Source organism: Phalacrocorax aristotelis, chromosome Z (genome assembly GCF_949628215.1).
Source record: "Phalacrocorax aristotelis chromosome Z, bGulAri2.1, whole genome shotgun sequence".
NCBI classification, from domain to species: domain Eukaryota; kingdom Metazoa; phylum Chordata; class Aves; order Suliformes; family Phalacrocoracidae; genus Phalacrocorax; species Phalacrocorax aristotelis.
In genome coordinates this window covers 19,290,946-19,318,000 of record NC_134311.1, presented here as the reverse complement: position 1 = coordinate 19,318,000, position 27,055 = coordinate 19,290,946, and the positions used below count along the sequence as shown (strand labels likewise).

Genomic DNA, 27,055 nt, shown 5'->3' with positions numbered 1-27,055 from the left:
ATTTGATGAAGCTGTAACATTCAAATAATTAATGGAGCAACAACAAGAACTGTGTGTGCTAAGAGGTGTTTGACAGAATATGCTTAGATGTTGGGTTTTGGGGAGGTTTTTGTGTTTTTTTTGTGTTTTTTTTTTTTTTTTCCTGAGGAAGTAGCTGCAGTCATAATTAGTGATGAAGTAAAACAGTGTTTTACCTATAAAGAAACTCAGATGTATAGAAATATAAAGAAACTTGAGTCTATGTTTAACCTGGTGTTGAAAGTTGCCTTTCTTAATGATATTTTAACTTAATCTTTGAAGCAGTTTGAAGACTGTATCTGCTATATGGCTTAGCCAGAAGCCCACTTCAGGCCTTCAGGAGTAACAGATACTAAGTAAGTAGCTGCTTTATTGGTGCTTTATTTACTTGCCAGGGTGAATTACAGAGGCATTTCTTGCAGGAATGCCGCTATACTCTTAGGATTAGTGTGTGACTGTGTTTATTAGGATTTTTAAATACACAAGTACATCTAACTCCACTCTGCTTCTCCTGCTGCCCAGTTCTTAGTTTCCCTTATTTAAGTGGTCATGCTTTAGGACAATGCTTAAATATTTAGATTTTGCGTTCTGTATTTGGAGTTATTTTAAACATACCCTTAAATGAAGTTCCCAGTTTAACTGTGTTTCTGAGACAGTAAAAACACAGCAGGGACTTTATAATTCCTGTGGTACTGATGTGTATTCAGCCATTGTCAGTTAAATAAAAATTTACCCAGTTTAAACACAAACTTTCTCAAATACCTGAAGTATTTGTATCATAAGTAAACACTAAAGGAGGAACTGAGAAGACAGATTCTTTTGTATATGGCAGGTTGGTACCAGCCATTCCTTAAAAACAAGTTCCTAAGTTTAGAGTCACTGGTGTACTCCTTTGGCAGAATGAATGAGTTAGCTCATTTTATCTAGCTTCAGATTCGGTGCTTCTTTCTTAAACTTCTGTTTCCCCTATTCACTTGCAAAAATATTGCCGACTTCTTGAGAAAATACATCCTTTTTTAAAATTGGTTCCAGTTTTCCTAGGAGTAATGAAGCTGATCATCCCTTAAGAGGGTGAGGCTTCTCTTGCATTGGGAATAGTGGCAGATGGCAGCTGTTTTGGGAGATGGCATTTCTTCATGCAGTGATCTGTAGAACAAATTGATTTTAGTACTGAATGAAGAAAAACAAATCCTAAATGAAGAATTGTAAAATAATAATTTAAAATTAACGATATAAAAATGTTGAAATGTAGATAGTTCTCCCCGGTGAGTTTTGCTTCTGCAAAAATACTGTAGAATCAGAGTTACTTTATTCCTGAGGTACTCGAGAAGGGGAAAGAGATAACACAGACCACTAGGTTTTTTAAAAAATGCATTCTAAAATTTAGTTCTGTAAAATAGCACAGTTATGTTACGGGAAGATGTGCCGTGTTCTTGGAATATGAAGTTTTGGAACTGCTCTATCAGTGCAAAACTAAATTCATCCCTAACTCAGAAATCAGTGTTTCCATCCCCGTACTGCCAAAATCAGTGTAGTAGTTACAGCAGGCCTAAAAGACCAGAAGTTTTTAAAGAGATTTTTGCTGCTGGTGGTTTTGGATTATTTTATTAGCATGGTAATTTGTTCAGTATGGTCATTTGTTTATATTTATGAAAGTACAAAGGGAACCTAAGCAATTCAGTCACTATTTCTTTGCAGCTTTTCCTTTTAGATGTAATAAAGCTGGCACAGCTCATGTCCTCCCTCGTTCTCTTAGCAGGGAGAGTGAGCCAGAGCAGGCCAGTGAAAGCAGAGGGTAGCATGGAGTGGTGGCTGATGGAAGCTGAGTTCTGAATAAATTGTGATCAGGCTAGGTTAGGTTAGGTGGTGAAATGTTTTCTAAGGGCTGGCTACATCCAGATAACTTTGTCTCAGTCCTTAGGTTCTTGGAGAAAAAAAGCTGTGGTTGAAAAGCGTGTATCTTTTTCATTCGATCTCTGTCTATTGCATGAAGCTGCTATTCTGGATTGCTCTGGGTCACCCAGTATGTTCTCTAGTAAGTACATCTATTATGTAATAGGAAACATATGATTTTTATTTTCTTTGTTATTTCTTCCCTGCTTTTTAAATAACAGAATTATAAATGGTATAAAGCAAGATTCATGCTGTTTTAGTGAACTAGTCCCATTTTCCTGTTTTGCATGTTCATGCAAAAGACCTATCTCAGCTGTTCCTTCTGCGTTATTCTTCTTGCACTTAAGCAATATTCAGAGCTTTATTAAGTCATGCTCCTTCTGTATCTGCTTGGATCAGTTTTGACTGTCAACCCCAGTCACAAGAACTTTTGGGAACTGCTGGTGATGGATGGAAGCCCCTACATGTGGTAACTTAAGGAGTTTATTTGCATTGTGTTTTAAGCAGCTGGAAAGTGTGGGATCTGAAACTTTGGTCTAATGAAGTAGCTGTTAAAGTAAGAATATTGTTAAAATGAAGAAATACATGTTGTGGACATTGACTTTGTAGAAACTCCTGATTCAGTCAGATCAATTCAGTCACTTTCTGGTGGAGCTGCTGAGTATCTGAAATGAATATGGTAACCCTGAGTGGTAGACTTTTGTTTCTGGACCTCTGATTTGGTTCAAAGGTTCATAAAAATTCTTAAAACTAAATACGTCCCTGTTGATTACAGATCTGAGGAAGCTGAACTGTGATTGTTCCAGCAAGTGTCCAAATTAAATTAAATTAGGAGGTTGCCTTGTGAAATATCTCTTTAATAATGGAAGTGAGAAAATACTTTGTTTTGATAATATTCTTTTATATATATAAAAATCAGCCCTTTCTATTAATAAGTTCATTACCTAATTCTTTTGATTTTGTTATATATTTAGAAGCTTGTGAGAATTTCTTAGTTTTGTGCGTTATTATGCTTTTCTCAGGTGGTTCTTCTCCATAGCATTAGTAAAGAAATCTCGATATCTTGGAATGTCCTTTTTTTTGGTTGTTTGTAGTCCTTGGATTTCAATTTGTAATACTATTACCTGCATGGAAAGTTACTGGGTAGAAAGAATGGCATTTTTAGGAGCATCTCACCTTCTTTGGGTCCCTGGAACACATACTCATATATGGAGAAACTTATATGAAAAGAAATTACATTACGTCCCAGCAATTGCTGAGTGTATAATGGTCTTTTGGTGTTGTGGGCTGTTGGGAGGTCAAGCTATTTCATAGTTGTTTGAGATGAATGATAGAACTGAAAATCTGGCCAGTACCATTCAAAAATATTGAGCAATGCCTCTAAGTATCTTTGGTAAGAGAAAGCTGAAAAGGGTACTGTCAGTATGTGATTTAAAACAGAATGTAAATGGGTAATGTAAATGGGTAGGCAGAATTTACCTTTGTGTGCTAAGGGAGAATTTAACCTTGTATTAGTTTATGTGATCATAAACGTCCTTTCTTTTAAAAAAAATCACACAGAGTATTTGGGGTAGAGTTTTTATAACGATCTGAGAGACAGAGGTTAACAAAAGACAGAGACAAACCTGTTAAGAGCGTTGTTTAACACATATCTAATTTTTGAAATGGCTATGGATATGTGTGGCCTGTCAGAGTAACTAAGATGTATTATTCAGATATATTTTAAAGTGAAGTTTTTTATGCTGCACTTCTTAGCCACCAGCAGACAATAACATGAATCTTTCTTTACGTGCATTGATGTACACAGTGTTTATAGCAAAATGTCAATAACTATGAAAAACTCATTTTTCACAGAGATATTAAATTTAAATAAATATATTATGCAAATAATAATTTTTGTGCTGAAGCTAAATACAAAACTTTTACAATGTTGTGTTTAAAATGACTTTTTTATATACTAGGGGAGGGGGGTGTGTGTATGCACGTATACATGTATAAGTGATAGAGCAGTCCAGCTTCCACATTTGAATGAACTAAGCATGTTTCAGTAGATAGCTATATCCACAGGACCTTGTGGATCAATTTCTAATGACCTACTAGGAAGTTTGGTTTTACATCTGGATGTGGCAAATGTTCTGGAAAACATAAGATAGCCAAGCCCTCATGTAATTTTGTGAAAAACATACTTTGCCTTCCGTACTTTGCATGCAGAAGGTGTTTGATGCCTCATGACTTTATGTACGACTTGGACCCACCAACGTGTCTGCCCTGTGGTACTGTATTTAGGATGAGGAGTACAGCACCCATCAGGGACTCCTGCAGGCTCTCCGAGGTCAAGGACAGGCCTTTAGATAGCTTACAGACCATTTGATTATGTGTCTTCTGTTGATGGAGGAACGTCTTTTTCATCCCCCAGCTGGGGGGAACTGTGTTAAAGGCTTGAGATATCTATCTTTTACCACCATATGGTTTTAAATAATTTTTATTTAATAGGGTGCGGTGGGTCAATAACTTGGCTGTTTGGAGTAGCAAGACAAAAGAGATATCTTCTGTCTTCTTCTCCTCTTAGTACCAGAATGGTCTTTTTGGTTGTATAAATGATATTTTTGAGACTACAAACTATAGAAAAATGTCTGGTCACAAATTTTGGTAAATAAGCATGCCCAGAGGCTATATTTTGCTACTGTGGATCATAGTCCCATTGATTCTTTTTTAAGGTTTAAGTGACTCCAGTATTTAACCATTTAAATCTGGATTTTTAAATTAAACAGTTGCAACAATATGTTTGTGAGTACAGTTTATTCCTCTTCTGCAAATAATGCTTCTAGGACCACAGCTGATGATACTTTATCACAGTTTGTTGCTTCCTTTTTACTCCTGTGTTAATGTATCGCTATAGTATTACAGCAGGGTAGTGATACAGTTTTCAGATTTGTTCTTCTACCTGGATGTTAAAGGCATTTTTAGAAAATGGCTAGTTTCCTTGTTCTTGTCTTTCACCAACATCCTCTGATTGCCTGCCATGAATCTCTTTTGATATACTAATGATTTACAAAATTAACTTATCTCATTTTGTTTTAAGTAGCTTTAGGATCTCTGATCTAAGTTGTCATTGTGTGCAATCTGTCTACTTTGAATGTGTTTCTCTTTTTCTCATCTGGTGTTACACGAATTTAACAAAGTGCTATGTAAATACACACACATAAATATCTATGATATGATATTTTATGTTTTTACTGTGTGGCATTAAAAATATCAAGTTTATTTGAAGTTTAAGATTGATTTATGCCTTACTTTTACATGTCACATTCTGGAAATATGTTACATAATTTCAGGTGAAAATAACTTTAAAATTTTTCATATAGAGTGCAGATTTAGTAAAGGTATGTGAGAGTTCTGTATTTGAAGAACCTTGCAGAGCACTGATGAAGTACTTGCATTAGATTTCAACACTGAATAATTTTAAGAAATTGGAAAGCTATGAACAAGCATAACAGTTTTGACCTTGACTGGAGCTTGGCCTTCTCTGTGGAGTGCAGGACTCAAATCTGTAGGAGGAGTTTGCTCATTCTTTTATTATGTTCTCTTTTTATTGCTAGCATCGTTCTCCATTCAAATGGGGAGTAGTATCTTGAAATTAATGCATGGTTATTATAACAGGATTGACTGAAAGCAGCTGAGAGGGTGTGTACATTCCCTTTAAATTGTGCTGTTCAGCTGTTCTTTCTCTTCTTCCTTCATATACTTTCCTTGCTTTCTGGATAGGAAATGTACCCAGCCAAGCATGCAGGCATGCACAAATACCTCTGTATCTTCCAAATTAAAAGTGAAACTTGCATTTATTAGATTGCATAATTGCAAGTATATAAAATATACATAAAAACCTGTACTGATTTCCATGTCGTTTTGGTATGTCCCAATTTAATTGTCATTCATGGCCTGTTTTTAGAGGCTCATATTCGTTCCAGAGTGTTTGATATCTGTCACAGTTTTAATTTAGAGACAGAGAATTGTAAGGAAATTTTCCTCATAAATGTGATTTGAAATGTCAGTATTTTTATGAAGTGGAAATGTTTGCACTGGATCTGTGGACGTTTGTGTCTTCTGATGTTTTCTACTGTCCATGTTTTAACCTCCTAAATCTCATTACGTGACAGCTGAAGATATTGTCACTTTAAAATGTTATTTTCCTTAGAAGAAATAGGCACCGCTGCGGTCAAGGAAAGTTGATAGGGATTTTCTGTGTCTGCAAAAGTAACCCATTCCACTGAGCACTACAGAGAAACTCCTTTCTTTGTAGCATGTTAGGATTTCTTCTGCTGACAGGTGAATATGTTATCAGGTATGTATTCCATAAGGACATATTAAAGTTTTTTAAAAACTCAGTGATTAAATAACATTTTCTTCTGTGAAAATTGTAAGATCAAATTTTAATGCCTAAGTTCAACTCAATATTCTTCTGTTCTCATCTTTGAAATTGAATCAGTACTTAAGGTATCATTTTTTTTTTTAATTGCCTTTCTGCATATAGAATTCTTTTTTAAATTGGTGAAGATGGTAGATGAAAAGGGAGGACAAAAGACCATTGCTTTTTTCAGCAGATTTTGCAACTTGAAAGGAAATCTAAAAACACTGCCATTTTGACATATATTTGATATGTATCTGAGAGTTGAAATAGTTAAATCTGTTGTTAATTAATTCTTTTATTCAGAAACCCACGCAGCATTTGAAAGATTTTAAATTTTCTATCTCTTTTTCAGTCAAGGTTCTTACTATTCATCTGTAATCTGGGTTTTCTAAATACCTGGACCTCTTCATAACTAATGTAACACTTCTGTAATCTGACTGACAGCACTTAGAGGCTAGTCACAAGAATCAGATGCACTTGAGCCATACTGTACTTTGAAAGTTTGGCCCTTCATACCAAATAGTACATCTGCTAAGTGCAAACCATCACTTTTTTGGTAATACCTGTATGCATACCTACATATATACATAAATTGGCCTTCCAGTATCAATTCATATATTTAGTATACAAAGTTTGCAGAAAGACCACAGGTAAAAGAAAATGTATGTGCTCATGATGCATACATTGATTTCACTGACTGTGTGTCTTTAGCTTTGTCTTTCATAGTATTGCAGTGCAGGTAGGAACTATACATAAGTGTGGTGGCTTGACCTTGGCCAACTGCCAGACGCCCACCCAGCTGCTGTCTCACTCTGCCTCCTCAACAGCACAAGGAGAGAAAATGAGATTAAGAAGTTTGTGAGTTGATATAAAGATGGGAAAATCCCTTACCAATTACTAGCACTGGCAAAACAGGCTCAACTTGCAGAAATTTATTTTAATTTATTGCCAGTTAAAAGCATAGTAAGATGGTGAGAAACAAAGACAAACTAAAAGGCCTCGCACCACCCCCTCTTCCCAAGCTCAGCATCTCTCCTTCGTTCCCAACGCTTCTATTTCTCGCCCGTGAGTGGCACAGGGGGTATGGGGAATGGGAGTCTATCCACGACAGTTACTCTCTGCCGCTCCTTCCTCCTTGTGGTTTTTCACTGCTCCAGTGTGGATCCTCTCCATGGTCTGCAGCCCTTTGGGCTAAACCTGCTCCAGCATGGGTCATCCGTGGGCATCAGTTCTTGTAAGGAGAATCTGTTCCAGTGTGGGTTCTCTGCAGGTAGCAGTTCCATCAGGAAGTACCTACCTTGCTCTCGCACAGGGCCCTCCATGGGCTGCAGGGTAGGTATCTGCCCAGTATCTGCCCCAGTGTGGTCCTTTCCATGGGCTTTCGGGCAATACCTCTTCACCACGGTCCTCTCCATGGGCTGCAGGGAAATCTCTGTTCCAGTCCCTGGTGTACCTCCTCCCCCTTCTTCTTCTCTGATCTTAGCATTTCCAGGGTTGTTTTCCACTGATTTTTCCCCTCATTCCTCACCGCCTGGGCAATGTTTTGCTGTTTCTTAAATAGGCTTTCACAGAAGCACCACCAGCTTTACTGATGAGCTCAGCTATGTCCTGCAGTGGGTCCACTGCAGAGCAGTCCCTGATCTCTTCTTGCACACGCCACTGCTGCAGCGCCCGCCCCGGTACCAAAACCTTGTCACTGACACTCAATACAGTAAGACGGAGGGAAAGAACATAAAGGGATGAAAAACAGGTCCAGAAATACAGAAATTTATTTTGTTTTATTTCTTACTGTGGTTAACTTGTCTCTTTTAGTATCAGTTCAACTGTAATAAAGTTAATTTGTGGTTTTCACTTTCCTAAACAAATGACTGGAGCAATTTTCTGAAAGATAAACTGAATGCATTGGGAAGAGGATGTAGAGTGTGTTTTTGATTTCTAAAAACATATACAGAGAGATCAGGCTTGTATTTCTGAACTCGTGAAAGGTGGAAAGGGGCGAAGAGCAGGGCAGATGAGTAATTGTTTTTTTGGCTGTGTATATGCTGAAGATACTCGTCTTACTTTAAAGAGGGCATTCTTTGCATACTTTGTCCTCTCACCTATTGAATTACTTAGAAATTTTTTAATAATCTAATTTTTAAAATCCTGCAAAAGTATTTTTATATCCTTTCCTCATTCCCTGTTGAACAGCCTTGTTTAAATTCAGACTGTAGCTGAAGTGATGAGAAGGTCTTCTCCTGTCACTGAGATTGTATCTTTGTCATTATGGGTTATGGTCCTTTTTGAAAAATTGCCTATGTGCAACTTCTTGCACACTGCTACTCTCTACTAGTGCCAAATGCTGTTTGATTGTTTGTTTAGTAAATCATCAGGAACAACATTTACTAAACAGTGTGAAATGTTTCAATACCTTTGTTCTTGGATGGCAAACTGAAGGCCTTGATTGTGCAAGAACTAACATATGCATTTAATTTTCACCTACTAGTAGATATCACCTGGCTGCCTGGGCTGCTCTGATATTTGCCAGCTTTTGCTTTTTAGATTTTCACCATGAGATATTTTTTTGAGTCTTTGTGAAGTTTCTTATGCACTTTTGCATCCTATGTTGTTTTGTATTGGTGCCTGAAGCTTGAAGAAAGCTTAGATAGTTCTACAGAAGCTGTAGTATCACTCTGTCTGAAGTATGGATATGCTGTAGGGTGTGCTTAACATTGCATCTTAGAAAGTATTTTCAATTTGTAATTTAGATACCCATTCTGAAAACAGTTTCTTAAATTTGTCTCAATTTTGTGAACTTAGAATAAGTAATTGATTTTTGAAGGGACAAGGCTTAAATTGGTCCAGAGTCTTGTTTTACCAGAATTTACAATTAAAGAAAATACAAGGAATTCTTAGGAAATAATATAGGAAAATTCAGTTTCATGTACAGATTTAAAAATAGTGCATGGCAAAATTCTTTTTACCTTAACCAGAGTTATTTTGCTTCATAGTGACATAGTAATGTCATTTTCTGAAATGGCATATTTATTCTCTTTTTAGAAGTCATTGGCAGCTCTGAAAACTATGGTATTTTAAGACAGAATTATAACAAGGTTTATTAATGATGTACTAAAGTTAACCTTATATTTTATTATTTCAGTTGTTCATGGTGGACAATGGAGCAGATGACTGGAGAATAGCCATGACTTATGAGCGTATTTTCTTTATCTGCTTGGAAATACTGGTGTGTGCTATACATCCCATACCTGGGAACTATACATTCACATGGACAGCCCGGCTCGCCTTTTCTTACGCTCCATCCACAACAACAGCTGATGTGGATATTATTTTATCTATACCAATGTTCTTAAGACTATATCTTATTGCCAGAGTTATGCTTTTGCATAGCAAACTTTTCACTGATGCCTCATCTAGAAGCATTGGAGCATTAAATAAGATAAACTTCAATACCCGTTTTGTTATGAAGACTCTAATGACAATATGTCCAGGAACTGTACTGTTGGTTTTTAGTATCTCGTTATGGATAATTGCTGCATGGACAGTCCGAGCTTGTGAAAGGTAAGGTTGCTCTGTTTGCTTAGTTCTTTCTGCCTGTCTTTCTAGTTTTCTCTTGTTTTGCCTCTTCAGTGTTGGATTCAGGGGACCTAAATATGTAATGGAATGGAGCTTCAAGATCCCTAATATTTTGAGTGTTGGTTTGATTGTATTCTGTGTCACAGATTGTCAGGAATGCTTTGCCTTTTAATCTGAAGGACTTCTGCAGAGGGGTTTGTGCCACACTGTTTACTGTACCATTGTGATATGATTTCAGTGTTTTGGTATAATTTTAGGTACGTTTACTAAAACACAGTGGACAGGTACCATAAAATGTTATTAAGAGTGGTTGTTGATATTCTGGATTTATATCAGCTTTCATTTATTTTGTTTGTAAGATATTCGTTGAGGATAAGGTAGGTAAAACGGCCATGTAAAATTCCAGTGGAAAATGTTTGGGGTTTTGTTAATTTGAGTGCAAAAGGAAGTGCAAAATATTATTGGGGAGTTGGCAAGATCAAAAAAGGGGAACAGGCATAACAATTACAGTAATAACTCTTCTTCCCTTAAAAATCAGGAAAACTGCATTGGAGATGCAGACTTTAATTCATTTCAGCTGGTTTTCTAACCTCCCACTCCCACAGACTTCACTGGAAGTGCAGAATAAATGTCTATGAGTGCTGACAGCTTGAAATTGAATTTCTCAAACAAAGCTTTAACAAAAAAGAAGAGACCTTCTCATTGGTAGGATTGCTTAGGAATATAAGATAGGTTAACTCTATGGAGGCAATTAGGATGATTTGCTATGAAAGATTTAATGCCTGGCACAGCTCTTAGATCCTGGAATGAATTTCTCCTTAGTTAAGCTGGAAGATCTTCAGCATACTTAAGACATTTCTGCTGCTGGTTGTTAACCATTTTGTTTTTCTTCTTCCTTTCCACGTCTGGCCATTTTAGAAGCAGTTTGGGGGAGTTAATTGTGACAGCTAACTGATTTAAATCAGCAGTTAAATTGCACATCAACTGTTATGCTTATGATACTTTTGGAGGTTACTCCTTGCATCACTACTCAATTTGTTACAAAGAAAATAACTGGTCTTGTAAACCAGGTGTAGAGATTGTGTTGACATTTTAGTTTTTATTGTTAAAATTGCCGGAATTGTGGAATGTAGTTTGTTACAGTAGATGCTTTGTGTCAATGTTGTTTCCTCATGTTATGGCAAGACTAATCATTTAAGAACATTCTGAAAATGCCACATTAACAGTGACATATTATAGTTTCAAAATATTCCCCATAGTGGGAGCCAATGGAGCACTCTAGATATTGACTGAAAGTACAATAGTTGTATTTTAGTAAGAATGTTCTCGTTTCAGATGTAGCTGGCTTCTGCAAAGCCTCTCCTCTTTGTCTCATGTTCTTCACCTCTGTTCCCAGAAGTTTTCTTTCAACAGAATTACTGCTTAGGAATTCCTGAGTGTCTACTCAGGCATTTCCCAAACTGTCACTTCTGAAGTGGCTCTGAATAACTTCAGCATCCATTGCTGTCACTGTTTTATGTATCACTGGTTAATAATCTGTATTATTATTATTGTTATTATTATTATTATTATTTCTCATTAAGCATTTAATAGTCATTGTGTTATTAACTTTTAAATAGATGCATGTTCAAAATAAGCATATAAAACTTGTGCCTCTCTCAGTGAAAATTACTGAAAAACAACTGAGGCACTTCTACATCACTGTGATCCTGGGAAGATGCTTATTTGTTTGGTCAGGTACGCTGAACTCAGGGTTGCAAACAAGGCTGACTTTCCTTCAACTGTCTGCTAAACTAGTAATGGATTTTCCACATTTTAATTTGCAGTTGCTGTCCTTGAAGTGACTGTAATGTTTTGGACAGTAAGCTGGATAGCCACTGACTCCTCTAAAACTGAAACAAAACACAACTAAAAGCAAGTTAAATATAGAAGTGAGTATTAGATTAATATATCTTTAGCATAATTACCTTCTGTCAGTGGTGTCCAGGCCAAGATTATGTTCCTTCACATTTAACCAAATCATTGATTTTATGTTTCAAAAACACTAAAAGGGGTGTATTTTGGCTTTGGGAATTAGTTACTTGTGTCATTCATGCTAGTTGCACAGCCAATTTTGTGTGTTTTGTGTCAGATTTTCCCTTGAGGGAGTATTTAAGTATTTTGCCAAATGAATGATACTGGCTCTGCATTCCAGTTGCTGATTAGTCCACCAAAAACCTGTAGATCCATAGCCCGTAGAGAAGTAAGTTTTTAAACAAAGCTCCCAGAAGAAAACCCCAAACCCCCACATATCAAAATGCTCTTAACAGTCTGCCATCTGAAGCTAAACAACCCTTTTTGTATAGCTGGAGAGAGATGTAATAGCCATGTGTCATGGGAAAGGACAAATATGGCCACTGAATCCATTTTGTGGTGTGCAGAGGTCATAGTCCTCAGAAGATGTCTACCGAGATCTTAATGGCTTTGATTTGCTCAGTAGTTAAAAGTTTAGTTAACACAAATAAAATACATTTCTTTCGTCTGCTTTTAAGCTGTTTTTTTGTTTTGTTCTTTTCTGTCAGTTTTAACTAGAGAGCATCTTTATTTGTTGAAAATAGACTATTTTGTGTACACAGAATGATCCTGAAAATAAATGTTTTCATTAGAAAGAGTATTTACTATTTTGCTTGACACTGTACTTGAAACCCTAATGAATTTTGGTATACTTAGAGAAATTAGGAATTAGGCAGCAGTGTGGTGGCTTTTTTTTTATGAGGGGGGATTTACCTGAATGAAATTTGAAGGTGTTAAGTGGAACTCAGCATCAGTCTAGCACCAAGCTTTTTAATTTATGGTATGTAGTAGTTTTACATAAAGCTTTGCGCTAGCGGTTTTAGTATTTCTTCAGTGTATTAAATCAGTTATCTGGCCATCCAAATTGGAACAAGGTGGTGGTGATAAATTTTAATATTTTAATATATTAAACCTTTGGAATGGAGATGAAATATTCTCATGTTATTCCATGCCCTTGGCGAATGGGGAAGTCACAGTAGGCAATGTCCTTACTGTAAAGTTGTGTGTGCTCAGCAAAAGCTGTTGCTGCTGAATGACAGCCTGATTTTAAGACTGTTGTTCTATTTGAAGTCAGGTTTTTCTCATTGCAGGCTGTCCTGGGAATAGGAACAAAGATTTGGAAGCACTGCATTTCATAGCGAGGAAGGTAACATGAAAGAGCATCACTATCCACCTCTCTGGTGAAAACCCTCTGAGATAGGTTATGGGTTGAGGCAGGAAAGTTGACTGTCTGAATTTAGACTTCACTGCTTTAATGGTCATCTGGCTGATCACTTGATATACACTAAACTAAGGCAGGACATGTGTCTTTCTCAGTGCCTTAATGGCTGTATTGTTAGCTCCCAGAATGCTAATTATAGCAAGTGACACTTAGGGTTGGTGAGCAAGGTATTTTCCAGGATTGCAGTTTAAGGTCATCCACGAGGGCAGAATGTAGTACAGATAATGATGGTGGATGGCCAGCTGAGCATAAATGGGTTGCGAGGGTTGCACAGTGATCTGGTTGAGGGAGTTTGGGAGTAAAAGGTGGGGAAAGCACGGAAGTGTTGCTGTATACACAATGTCAGGAACCTGTGCTTTTTTATTGCTCAGGTTTTTATATCTGTTTTCAGGGGAAGATTATATTACATGGGTTTTAATACCTGTCTTTTCATTGCCAGCATCGGTACATTGCTGTCTGTCATACGTGGCCTTCATAATGAAAATCTAAATTTTTTATTAGGTCTAACTCAATAGATGTTTGTGTTTATAACATCTCTGAGGCACACGATCTAGAACACTTAGGAATATGTTAGTTTCGTATATAAATTATGAGTCCTGTTAGCAGATTACTTTTTGCAGTCTCCCATACCGATCTTGTTACTGAAATAGCTCTCTGTGTGGTCATCAGTTGTTTATAGCAGTTAAAATAGAAAGATTTTGTTTGTCAAAAAAGAAAAGTTAATATCCACAGCATTATGTCATTGAAAAGTCTGACAAATTTGCTTTGCTCTTGTGGAGAAGACCTGTCTCTGCTGCTGTGAGAAGTGTGCTGCTTTTCTAGGGTATTTGGAAGGTAGTTGGTTGCTCTTGTTGATCTTGTTATATTTTCTCTGTAAAGGAAGAAAGAACCTTGCCTTCTGAATGCATATATAGCTATAATGTGCCCACGTATCAGGGCAACATGAGCCGCATGTGCCCATGTTACATTGCTGTACGTCCAGAACAGCTCGTATCACATGCCTGGAGTTACTGTGGATTTACAGCAGCAGAACTGAGAAGAGAAGTGGATTTTCTGCTTCCCCAGAGAGCACATTTTTGGCACCATTTTTGGTTCTGTTTGTACCTCTCTAACTTCTGGCAATGAAGTCAGTTCAGACTGAGCAGTTCGTTTAGTCAGCATTTTTCCTTCCATCAGCTTCTGCTCTGTATTCTTTCCTTGATTTAATAAAAAATCAAACAAAAACCAAACAAAGAATGAAAAATCCATCTGTGTGTCATGGCAAAATCCTTTCCTGCGCTCTGCTCATTTATGCTTTCTACAAATAAATATCTGTCTTAATTCTCGGAAATGTGATGCCATCACAAAGTTTTCAGTAACCAGCTCGCGCATGACAACTGCTAGGCAAATGTTAAGGATTCATTTGGTACAAGCAGGTGGAGGGACTGAGGCTTGCAGCTGTAATTCATGTAGGAAAAATAATTTCTTAGCTATCTAATTTCCTCACAGTATGTGTTTGGCTTCTTTGGTTGGCTTGAGGACCTTATCTAATGTTGTACGCTGCGTGTATAACCTGAAGGCCACAGTCAACTGGAAATTGCCTTTAGCAGTCTCTGCAGTGCCAGTATGAAGATTCTTCCTAGTACTTTAAAAAAAAAAACAAACAAACAACAGAACAGCAAGAAGCTTGGCTGTTTAGTTTTAAACCCATTTCTAGCCCCAAAAGCACAGAAGCGACGATGTATCATTTTTGTTTTTTCTAGCTAATATGTCTAATTATTGTCAACAGATCAAATAATGTTCATGTATTGACAGTGCTGGCTGTTTATCACAGTTATTGACCTTCTCTTGGCTCACTGAAACTAAAATGTGCTACTTGCAGTCAGGTTTCTTCAGTGGTGGCAAAAGTTAACCGTTAAATATTCAACACAACGGTGATGAAAGATCACGCATCATCATCATCTTGACTTTGTGCTATGAATGAATGATTCTCTGCCTTCTAGTCTTAATTCCTAGTTTTGAAGACTGAGTGTAGATTAACTGTAAATGTTAGGTTACTCTTTTATGATATTTACATCTCAAAGCCACTCATAACTAAAACCAGACGTAACTGCTTGCATTTTCGTTGCAAATGTTACCGATAGACATCAGGTATATTGTTTTATCAAACAATGAAGCAACAAGGGAGTCTATCCCAGAAGTACATCCATGAATGGCTAATATATGTAACCCAGATACAAGAAAGAAAATTGATGAAATAAAAAATTTATTTGCTAGGTGTATCCAGAAAGATTAATAGCTAAATTATGTGTTTTTCAGCTGCTTGAAGACAAACCAGTGTGTGTACATTTAATGGAGGAAGCAGAGGGACCTAATCTAATGCATGTAGAGTTTGAGTGTTATTCTTTTAATTCACATTTTGCTTCCCTTTGGAACAATGCTGTTTGTGTATTAACAGCAAAAACATTTTGGGAATACAAATATGAACATACTCTTTTGTTTATTTGGATTTATAGAATTAACCTTATAACTATGGAAGGTAATAACTGGTGCAGTAACTCAGTGGATATAGTCATCCCCTCACAAAAGTTTATCAAGCCAAGATAGACTAGTGTTTCTGCAGTCCAGAAATAGCAGATCCAACTTGGGGGAATGGAGTGCAAAAGACAGAACGTTAAAAAACAGCACAAAAAAGTCTCCTTGCTTACTTTAAAAAAAAAAAAGTGTATCTGTTTTTCAGGGTCACCTAACTAGAGCAGGAAAACTTTTTTTAGGTTAAATTCCATTTTATTTACAAAGGATTTATACGTACAACAGTTGTATGAGAACAGAATGAAGTGGAAAAGCTTATGTATAGTTTCAAGGTCTCATAAGAATGGTGAGCAAAGTGATAAGTATTTCTCTAAACACAAAAGCCTAAAGAGAATGAGGATACCTATAAAGGAGAACTTACCTGTTTTCAAGTACAAAATATCCTTTTTTTCTTTCATTAACCTTGAATCTGTAAAACATAATTCAGGGAACAATCTTTCTTCTGTTCAGCAAAAATGCTTGTACCCACTCCAGATTCTTTCAGATAAGAGAGCAATTTATGGACATTTTTTATCATTATTGCATTACTGGATGCAAAGATACAGCCTCTAGTCTTTGCATTTCTAAATGCAGTTCATTTTCTCACCATTTTAACAAACACCTCAAACTATTCAGAATATTTTGCTTCATAAGGAGTCAAAACTATTTTTTGTAATAGCTTAAAAGCAGTCCTTAGAAAATATGATCACACTGAAGCAGAAATCAATTTCTTACTGCTTCAAAATGTAATTCATTGCTCCAGTAGATTAATGGATTTGAATAATGCACCCTGAAATAGGGATTTAGGCTTTACTGCTGGTTTCCTTTTGCTTCCTGATCTGGGTACCAGGCCACAGTGAGGAGTTTGTATCATGGTTGTCACTTCAGTGCTAATAAATGGACAATGTGCTGACTGAACTCTGACTTTAGATATTAAAGAATTTCTTTTATTGGGAATTTACAATTCAGTCCTAAAAATAAAAGTCTATAAGGACAATTACAGGAGATAGTTAGTGTGGGGGGAGTTGCACAGTTTAAAGGAATTAATGGTTAAATAGAGGGAAACATCAGAAGGTGCTTTTTAAATATTTTTATATGTTCTTTATTTTCCCTTTCTGTGCTTCTCCCCCTTTTAATTTCTGTATCAATATATTCGGATTTGTTTTGCTTGGTAAGTTTTTTGCCTTGAAAAGTTAAAAATCAGCTGTAGTTTTTGCTACAGCTGTTCTTGAGGTGGTCAGTGATTTGCAGAATATCAGTAGTAAGTATTGCAAAGGCATCACACTAGTGGCCAGCCTATGCTTACAACTTCTGCTTAGGGATATAGCTGTGCTATATCCCCATATAGTTAACATATATATGGGGAGTACAGCTCACCAGACAAATCTTTGCTACCAATAGGTCCCATAGCTTTACATATTTGCAGGTTACTTCAGTTTTTACCACATAATTTGGTACTGTTTTATTTATGCAGAGCTGAAAGAAGCTTATATTAAAACTGCTTATTCAAAGGATCCACAACAGTGTTTCCTTCAGTACAGCTCAGTTATGTACACAAGCCCATAATCCCTATGGAAAAATTTGATATTTAAGCCTGCAACAAAGTTTAACAGCAATTACAGAGAGCCCTAATTTTGTGTCATGCTGCAGACCAGTGCCCTGTGAGTGGAAAGATCCCATCACCAGCCCTTCTGGAATATTATTGAGGTACTAGATCAGTGTCAAGTTTAGAAATGGCAGCTTCCTGCTTTTAGTGGAAAAAGGCACAGCTCTGCCTGCACGACTTGGTCTGTATTGCTGCTGTAAGAAATTAATGCTGCAGGAAATAGGCGCTACCAAACTGTAGTGATGTGTACAGCAGGGATTAGGGAGACGCCTTGACACGACACCCCCTGGGTCAGTTTGTGAGATGGGCGCACTTGTCGCATGCAGCTCTCCCTGAAGAGTCAGACCAAAGCTTGCACTTCTGTTCCGAGGAGCTCACCCTTAGTATCTCTTTATTAACTGGTTTTCTATAAGAAAAAAAAAAAAAAAAGATTGTTAGTCAAAGGAAAAGTGACAAAGTAGCAGAGGGAAGGGCATTTTTGCCTTCTATATTCATTGCAAGTTACAAGGTTCTTCCCCATTTTGGCCCAAAGCACAGGAATTCCTGTTATATCCTGATACAAGTATTTGTGTAAAGCTTCAGTGGTATTTCTGGGCTGAAATCCAGACACCTTTTTCACTTTTATTTATACTGAATTATTTTAAATATTTTTAGAAAAATATCCTAAATATCCTACATTCTAACATTTGTAGTATGTTTTAGACATTTGTCTTTGGGTTACTGAATCAGAAGGAATGCATTATGATTTATTTTTAAACGAAGCTTGCGGACCGTTTTCCTCCATCATTACCCATTGGGTGTGTATGTGTTCCTGGGATCTCAGTGTTCTCAGATTCACAGTGCTCACTAACAATGAATGTGGAGTTAGGGCCATCATACGTGACTTTCTTAATCTTTTAACTGTGCAAGTGTTGGTGTATGTTGTCACCTACACTCATGCTTCCAAAAACAGTGATGTTATACTAGTTCCAAGTTTGTAGGCTGATCAATCAAGAACATTCCTGAATTAGAAAATAGAACATGAATCTACTTGCAGTTATTTTTCTCTAAAACAGTGATATCCTATATTTCTTTTTAAGCCTTTTCCTGTGTTAAATGAAATCCACGGGCAAAATTCCTATGGGTTTCCACAAGAGTGGTTCACTGAATTGAAGTACGTTAATGGAAAACTGAAGCTATCAGTGCAATATCAATTGGGTGAATATCTCAGATTATTTAAGTTGCAATCTTCTGGGTCAGGGGCTGTCTTTGTTCTGTGTTTGCACACTGCTTAGCACAGTGGTACCTGCGAATAACACTTACATGTATGATATTGTAGTACTAATAATAATTTCTAACAAGGGAAAAAGGGAGTGAAACGCTTCTGCAAACCAGTGGTGTTCAGATGAAGATTAATGCCTTCATGTGTTCATATAGTAATTTAAGACAAACTGTTCAGTTTTGATTGATGCCAAGCATGCTGACAGCTTGCGCTGAGAACACTGCCCAGGCAGGAGTAAGGCCCTGCTAGCTGGCTTGTTTCCTGCACAGAGACTCACTGCCTGAAATGGAGAGGGCTGAGGTGAGAAGCTCTGTATTCTGACTTGCAGAGGGAAAGCTATGTTCATGTCAATCTGGCAATGGGACCTTAAATTCCGCTGTCTAGTAGGGTCAGTCAACTGTACTCCTTTTAGGTGTGTGCAAGCACTGTGCACAGCACTATGCTGCAAGCATGCATCAGGTTAAGTTGGAATGGCCTGGCACTAAACTGGGGTCTCTGTGCTATACTTCCATGTAAGGTGTCTGTGGTGCAGTGCTTAAGTGTAACTTCTGATGCCAAGCTTGACAGCAAAAGAGACCAGTCCCTGATCACTGGGGAGGTGCAATGAAGGTAAAAAAATATTCTAAATGTCCCAGAGTAGTAGTACCTGAACAGGATAAGAGCAGAAACAGTTACAGATAGTCTCACTGCCCTGGGGCTACAGCCCGCTTTGGAACCTCATGCAAAATCTGTGGAAGCCAGTGGACTTGTATTGCTTTTAAGGGCTTTGATGATGAAGCTAAAATGACTGCATCCTGCATAATGATTGCAACTGTGTAATCATGCAAATCATGCCAAGTTGTTGGGATGAACCATGGGTACAAACTTAAGTATCAGTTGTAAGGAATTGTGTATAGGTCTGACAATAGGTTTTGCAATGCCAGGCAGTAGGGTTGCATGGCAGAAAAAACCTGCAATCACTCATACTAGCATCAGTGTGCATGAAAAGCAATGTTATCATCACCTCAGAGTGTCTTATCTCAGTGCGCATTTGTGTGAGAGGCAAGCAGAAAGGGAGAAGGGTATCTGACACTAACTGCGTATAAAACAGCTGTTTTGGGCTATTTTGGTTGTTTTTAAAAGATTTATTTATTCATTAATTCACTAAATATTTACAAATAGCTTTGACTTGCAAAAGACTACTTACAAGGTGAAAATAGCAGTAAAAAATAATGTATGCTGTCTTTGAAACAATAAAACATATTGTAATACCTGACATGAAATGACAGAATGATTAAAGGTGGAACTGTAGGACAGAAGATTTTTACTGATATTAATGTTAGTGTAGTCTTCTGCGATAATCATGATCACCTAGAAGTGTAAACAAATGATTCACTTAATATATAACTGAATGGGATTCCTACTGTGGGTGTGCCAGGACTGCAAGATTGTGTCCCAGTCTTAGGAATGCAATGGTGTATTGCTCACCAGTGTTTATTTTGTTATGATGTTATTTATTTTGTTATTTATTTTATTTATTTGTTATTTATTTTGTTATGTTGTGTTGTTATGATGTCACCAGTGTTTATTTTGCTATGATGTTTATTTTGTTATGATGACATAATAAAGCAGGCCATGATCTGTTAAAGGGTATTCTTAACCATAAACTTGAGTAGATACAAATGTAGGTACATAGCATTTGTTTTGTCACATTGGACATTGGACATTGGTACTAAAAATATTTTGAATTGTAGGCAATTTTGGAGTACAAAGCAGAAAGGTTTTAAAAACCTAGGAGAGTTGTGTAGGAATTGAGAGTTGTGTGGGATGAAAAATGAACATATTCATTCAAAGATCAGAATATTGTATAGGAAGATTAGGATACTAAAAACTAGCTTTTCCAGAGCCATCCCTGCAATCCAATGTTTTCACTTAATACAGCTATGCTGTAATTCCCTTGTCTATAATGCTGTGACCCCTCTTTTGTGGCAGATTATTTGGACATCTTCAGCAGGTGCAAAGAGACTCTACAAGCAGGGTATGCAAAGCTTGAAAGTGCAAAGCAGTTATTACTTACTAATGCACCCAAAAGGTAACTGGAATTTAGTGAACTACTAGACTAAACATTAGGATACTGACCACCCCAGTAAGGCACCAAGAGAGCTTTTGCTGGCTGGGCAGGTGTGAGCTAGGCAGTGAAGGTCTGGCCTCCACAGCTCACAGGGACAGTTTGCTGTGCTGCTGCATTGCCACCTCCTGCTGTGCTGCTGGCGTTGATGGATGCATGATCCTTCCTGGCCCCAGACAGACCAGCCATCCTGGCTGGCCTTCTGTTTTTTTCCTTTAGGACTTACCTTTCCATGTTGGGTCTCTACCTCTTGAATCCTTGACTACTAATTGTCCCTCTCAAGCAGAGGAGGTGTAGTTCCTTCTAGTTAGAGTAAAATTTAGTGATTATGACCTAAGGCACTGCTAGTTTATGCATAACCATTTTGGAATGTGTTCTTCGTTTGTAGAAAATTAAACATTTGCATGTTGTTGCTCGAGCAGAGTAGCTGAACTTCCATTTTATTTCATCCTTGCATCTTTGGTTGGATGTTTCTTTCTTAGGATCAATAAAAGACCAATAAAGATAAAAAGGACACAGTTTCAAAGTAATATGCATCTGGTCATTGAACAGTGGAGCGAACAGGTAGACATGTGACTAAAAATCTTTAAAAATTTGGGGCTCAGCTGTCAAAACCTGTGGAGGTTCAAGCTGTGACCTAGTGACCTCATGCTCTTGTAAGGTAAGTTGGCTAGAGCTGTGAAAATCTGTGTTCAGGGATGGGTACTTATTGAATAACTGGTGCTCAATTATCTAGAAGTTAACAGTTCTGTGATATGGAAGTGTAGTTTTTATAAGACATAAACTAGTACCTAATTATTATCTTTAAAGTCCATGATCTTCACGAACGCAAGAGAGAATAATATTAAAAAACCTAGCTGAAGTTCATCGTCTTTGTGTGCAAAAGGACTACAAGGCAGCAATGATTTTCTGCCCTTAGTTTGCTGCATATTAGCAGTCTCGTGCTGTCTGGATGTTTTTGAAAGGAAGCAAAACAACAAGGAGACAAAAGGCATTGTTGGCCTTGCTGACTGTGTAAGTGTTAAACAGAAGAATTTGATGTAAAAAGAAGAAAAAATGCTTTAGTCCCATTGCAGCTTGATGCTGATTGAGGGGAGAGGAGGGTTTTGGCTAAGGGCGTTTTCCTTTCTTGGCTTGTTTTCTACTGCTGCCACCTCTCTAGTAGGTATAGGTTGAATATAGGACATGAGATATAAAGGGGAGAAGCTTCTCTCTTGGGTGGGCTCTGGAGAAGAGTATGGAAGAGCATGGAAGGTAGTTTGGTTAATAATCAGTCATGTCAGAAGGGTCAATAGCTTTGTTTTGAATTCAGTATGTGGCTACGGTACATCTGAGGGGGAAACTTAAACAAGGGCTTATAGAACATTGTACACCAACTGCTGGGTTTGCAGTGGGGTGATGGTAGAAAAATGTGGAGCTTATGCTGGTGTAGGTGCTGTTTGGCATGCGCACCGTCAATTTGGTGCTTCAGGCTTGCTTTTTTGGTAGTTACAGAGGGATGACGCTAATCTTTGTCCTGTCTCCTTTGGCCACTGCATTCTTTGTTGTTACTGAATAACCTAAATTTATCAGTTGTGTAGACACTTAGTTTAATTAGCTTGACCTGAGAATCGTCCAGAATGATTCCTTTGTGACCTTAGTGTCAGTCCAGGGGCTGGACTGCATATTTCTGGGCATGCAATAGCATATGTGGGAAACGACCTTGCAAATGATTTACATTAAGTAATGGTCTTTTAAGAAAAACAATTTATCTCTTCACTGAGTTTCAGAAGAAGATAGTTGATGTTCTAATGCCTTGAGTTAAGGGTGATCTCTTATTTTATAAGAATGCAGCAGATGTAACCTGCAAAGCTTCCCAAAATCTGAAATCACAGAGGTGCAACATTCCCTGAAATTGAACAGTGAGATTTCAGATGAAGTATTCATGCCTAAATGTCTTTTGCTTTTGACTTTGTTTTTAATCATTCATCTTTTGAGAAAATCATCATATACCTTCAGACTAATGAGCTTCTAAAATTGCAATTTCAACTGTTTAAACTTTGGTGTTAAAGTGCAGTCTTTCACAGTAGATTCTTTCCAAGGCATTCAAAGCAAATTATACATCACATTTAGTTAATTTAACACCAAAGACACTTGTCAGCTCTCAGTAGTACTTGCAGCATTAATATTCTTCCTTTTCCAAGCCTACCAGTGTATAACAAAAGTTGTGCATGACAATTCTCGATAATACTGCTTTTAGAGTGGTATTTGCTCAAACAGTTGAATCTCCTTGCAAGCAGACCACATTGGTTGCCTTTCTGGTTCTTTGTGGCCTGGGAAGCAGAAGACCTGCTGATGCAATCAGTGTACTGCAGCAGGACACTGGTGTCCTTCAGTGATTGTATTTCTGTATTTCTGATGGCAAGGAGTATGATTTCTCTTGATTTTTGGAAAACGAGATCTAGCACAGATAATTGGCCAAGTAGCAGATGCCATGGCCTGATGTTGAAGTGTCTGCTGGAGATATAACAATCTGCACCAGGAGCTACACATTCAAGCAGTACATTTTCACTTTCTTTCAAAGGAAAATAAAAATTTAGACTAAAATAGCATTAGCATGGTTTTAATAGGATCAACCCTAGTGCTTTGCTGTTATTCAGGTAACGAGCAGTAGTGTTGGTACTTAGAAACAATGTTCAATAGAAGATTGAAGTGAGGTTTTAGTATACCAAAAAAAGTATGCCAAATGCATACAAATAATTGATGCATTCACAAAAGTTTTAAAAAGTGGAAAATTTTAGTGGAAATGCCATTATTTAATGATATAGATGTTCTGTTTTTTAATGCATGAAATAGAGAATCTGTCCTACAGTTCTCTTGTGACCTTGACCAAAGTCACTTAACCTCTTCGTGTCTATTCCATGCAGAGAATTATATTTACTGTTACTGTTTGGTGTGGTGTCATTATACTGAATAAGAAAATGGTTTGAACTTACCGAGCAAAAAGTCCTAGTAAAGTACAATCGCAGTGCTAGTGTTTTTATAGTGTTAAGCTACTGAATGTGACGCCCCTCTACAAGAAGGGTCAGAAGGAGGATCTGGGGAACTACAGGTCTGTCAGCCTGATCTCTTTGCTGGGAAAGGTCATGGAGCAGACCATCTTGAATCCCATTACACGGCACGTACGGGACAACCAGGGGATCGGACTCAGCCATCATGAGTTTATGAAAGGGAGGTCCTGCCTCACTAACCTGGTCTTCTTCTATGATAAGGTGACCCACTTAGTGGATGAGGGGAAGGCTGTGGATGTTGTCTACTTGGACTTTAGTTAGACCTGTGACACTGTCTCCCACAGCATTCTCCTGGAGAAGCTGGCTGCTCATGGCTTGGACAAGTGCACTCTGCGCTGGGTTAAAAACTGGTTGGACGGCTGAGCCCAGAGAGTGGTGGTGAATGGAGTCAAATCCAGTTGGTGGCCGGTCATGAGTGGTGTTCCCCAGGGCTCAGTGTTGGGGCCGGTCCTGTTCAATGTCTTAACTGATGGATGAGGGGATTGAGTGCACCCTCAGTAAGTTTGCAGATGACACCAAGCTGGGTGGAAGTATCGATCTGCTGGAGGGCAGGAAGGCTCTACAGAGGGACCTGGACAGGCTGGATCGTTGGGCAGGGGTCAATGGTATGAGATTAAACAAGGCTCAATGCTGGGTCCTGTACTTGGGTCACAACAACCCCATGCAACGCTACAGACTTGGGGAGGAGTGGCTGGAGAGCTGCCTGGAGGAAAAAGACCTGGGGGTGCTGGCTGACAGCTGGCTGAACATGAGCCAGCAGTGTGCCCAGGTGGCCAAGAAGGCCAATGGCATCCTGGCTTGTATCAGGAATAGTGTGGCCAGCAGGAGTAGGAAAGTGATGGTGCCCCTGTACTCGGCACTGGTGAGGCCACACCTTGAATACTGTGTTCAGTTTTGGGCCCCTCACTACAAGAAGGACATCGAGGTGCTGGAGCGTTTCCAGAGAAGGGCAATGAAGCTGGTGAAGGGTCTAGAGAACAAGACTTATGAGGAGCAGCTGAGGGAACTGGGGTCGTTTCGTCTGGAGAAGAGGAGGCTGCGGGGAGACCTTATTGTTTTCTACAACTACCTGAAAGGAGGTTGTAGTGAGGCGGGGGTTGGACTCTTCTCCCAAGTTACTAGTGATAGGATGAGAGGAAATGGCCTCAAGCTGTGCCAGGGGAAGTTTAGCTTGGACATTAGGAAAAACTTCTTCACTGAAAGGGTTGGCAAGCATTGAAACAGGCTGCCCAGGGAGGTGGTTGAGTCTCCATCCCTGGAGGTATTTAAAAGAAGGGCAGATGTGGTGCTTGAGGATATGGTTTTGTGGTGGACTGGGCAGTGATAGGTTAGCGGTTGGACTCGATGATCTTAAGGGTCTTTTCCAACCTTAACGATTATATGATTCTATTAAAATTATTGTACAGGTGGAGATGCAATCTAGCTATACTCATTCTGAGCAGCAAGTGGAGGGGTGTGAAAATGCAGGAAATCCGATTAATTCTGTATGCTTGCTCACACTTGGGGAAAGATATTCACAAAAACATAGGCCATCGCCTGCAGAAGGCTATACTGCAGCTCTGCAGCTACTTCCCTTCAGTTATAGCTCCTGAAACCTAAAGGAGAAATTGATGCTGGGTGCCATGGAAAAGTAAGACTAGATTTAATGTATTTTCCAGGGATTTTTAATCCTTACGGTTGGAAGTCATTGTCCTCTTCCCCTTTGGGGGACTCATGGCTAAATTTCTTGAACTGAAAAGTCGCAATCTAGAGAAACCCAAGATTTTTTTCTTTTCAAGATGAAAGATAATCTTACTTTTAGTCACATCTTTTCTTGAGTTCTATAAAAGGTAGCATTCAAATGTGGTTGAATAATTTGTAGCTGCAGAAATATAACATTAGGTATAAAGTGGTCCCAACTCTACTAGAATGAGACACATGTCTTAGTTCAGTGTCCAGTCTTCTTCTTCTTCTCCCAAACCAAATATCTTCTGCTGAGAATCTCTGACTTGTTTATTCTTTAATGTCATGGACTTTGCTAATGGAGTAAGGGGTCTTTGACCTGTAAGCTGGTGGTCATTACTTATTTAAAATGAGAGTCAAGAAATAAAAAAATAACCTCTTTTTGTTATCCTTTGTGTTGCTTTCAGATTATGATCTCAGATACCTTTTATGAAGCAGGACAGCTGAAACAGTTAAGATGCCAGAAAAGTTGTAGCTCTGCAGTCACATTTGGAGCTCTACAAATGTCTGTGATTTTAAAATTTTTTTCAATTGGATTTGGTTTCTGTTGTATATGTAAAGTCTTGTAGATGCTAATTCTGCCAAACAAGTGAAAGGAGGAGGATTAATAGCTCCCTAAGGGCAGCATTCTTCTCACTAGAACAAGATCTGCTCGTGCATATACACCTCCTCATGTTTGTCCCATCAGTGAATTCATATCATTTCTAGGGCCAAGCAAGCACTGTAAATTAAATTTCAAGTTTGTTTAACATTTCATTTTCCTGCTTGTACTCTTTGTTGCAATTTATTACTAATTATGTTGACAGCCTTTAGGAACCGTTCCAGAGTCTGGAAAAGGAATAATTAGTAATAGCTGAAATTAAATCTAGTTTTCATATCAAGCCACTATAGTTACAGACAGCATGCCCAAATTCGCATGTTCCCATGCTGTACATCCTTAGTTAAGCATGACCCCTGATATGTGCTTGCCTGCCTGAATTGTGACCAAAGAGGTGAGTTTAAGTGTGAAAATCACACAGATGCCTCACATATTTGCATAGAAATTACCAATAGAGCAAACAATAGGCATTAGATGATTTCTGTTGTATTAAAGGACTTTTCCAACATGTTCAACACGTAGACTGCAAGACACATGCTATAAGTGTAGATAATGCAAAAATTTCAACTTCCACTCCATCCAGACTTCTCCCCTCCAGTACAACAGAGTGACAAAATGTAACTGCCCTTTTTTTGCTGAAAACATCACCTGCCTGAGTTCCTTCAGAACACAGAATTTCATTCCTTTCTTCAGTCTTTCACTGAAGTCAGTAGAAATGAAAAGTCAGAAAATCTTGAACGAAGGCCAAGATACCAGGCAATAAAATGGTCTTGGTAAAAATAATTCGGCAGTAGAAAGATCTCCCTCCTGTGCATGGCCTTTAGAGAAAATACTGCAAGGTCTTTTTTTTCTTTTTTCTTCTTTTCTTTTTTGGTAAATGTTTGTCCTAAATAAGGGTGATCCCTACAGGGTAAGTGAACTTAAAAGTTATTTTGTGCTGAAAGCCAACAACAAATGAACTTGAAAATGCAAAGTGAGCAAACCCAAAAAGCCTG

General features: G+C 38.0%; 1 protein-coding gene across 1 annotated transcript in view; it reads left to right on the top strand.

Moving 5' to 3' along the window:
• The window catches only part of KCNN2 (potassium calcium-activated channel subfamily N member 2), a 76,796-nt gene that overhangs the window by 11,482 nt on the left and 38,259 nt on the right, over nt 1-27,055 (top strand). The window contains exon 3 of the mRNA XM_075078905.1: nt 9,459-9,877. Coding sequence (XP_074935006.1) covers nt 9,459-9,877 — 419 coding nt within the window. The remainder of the gene's footprint in view (nt 1-9,458; nt 9,878-27,055) is intronic.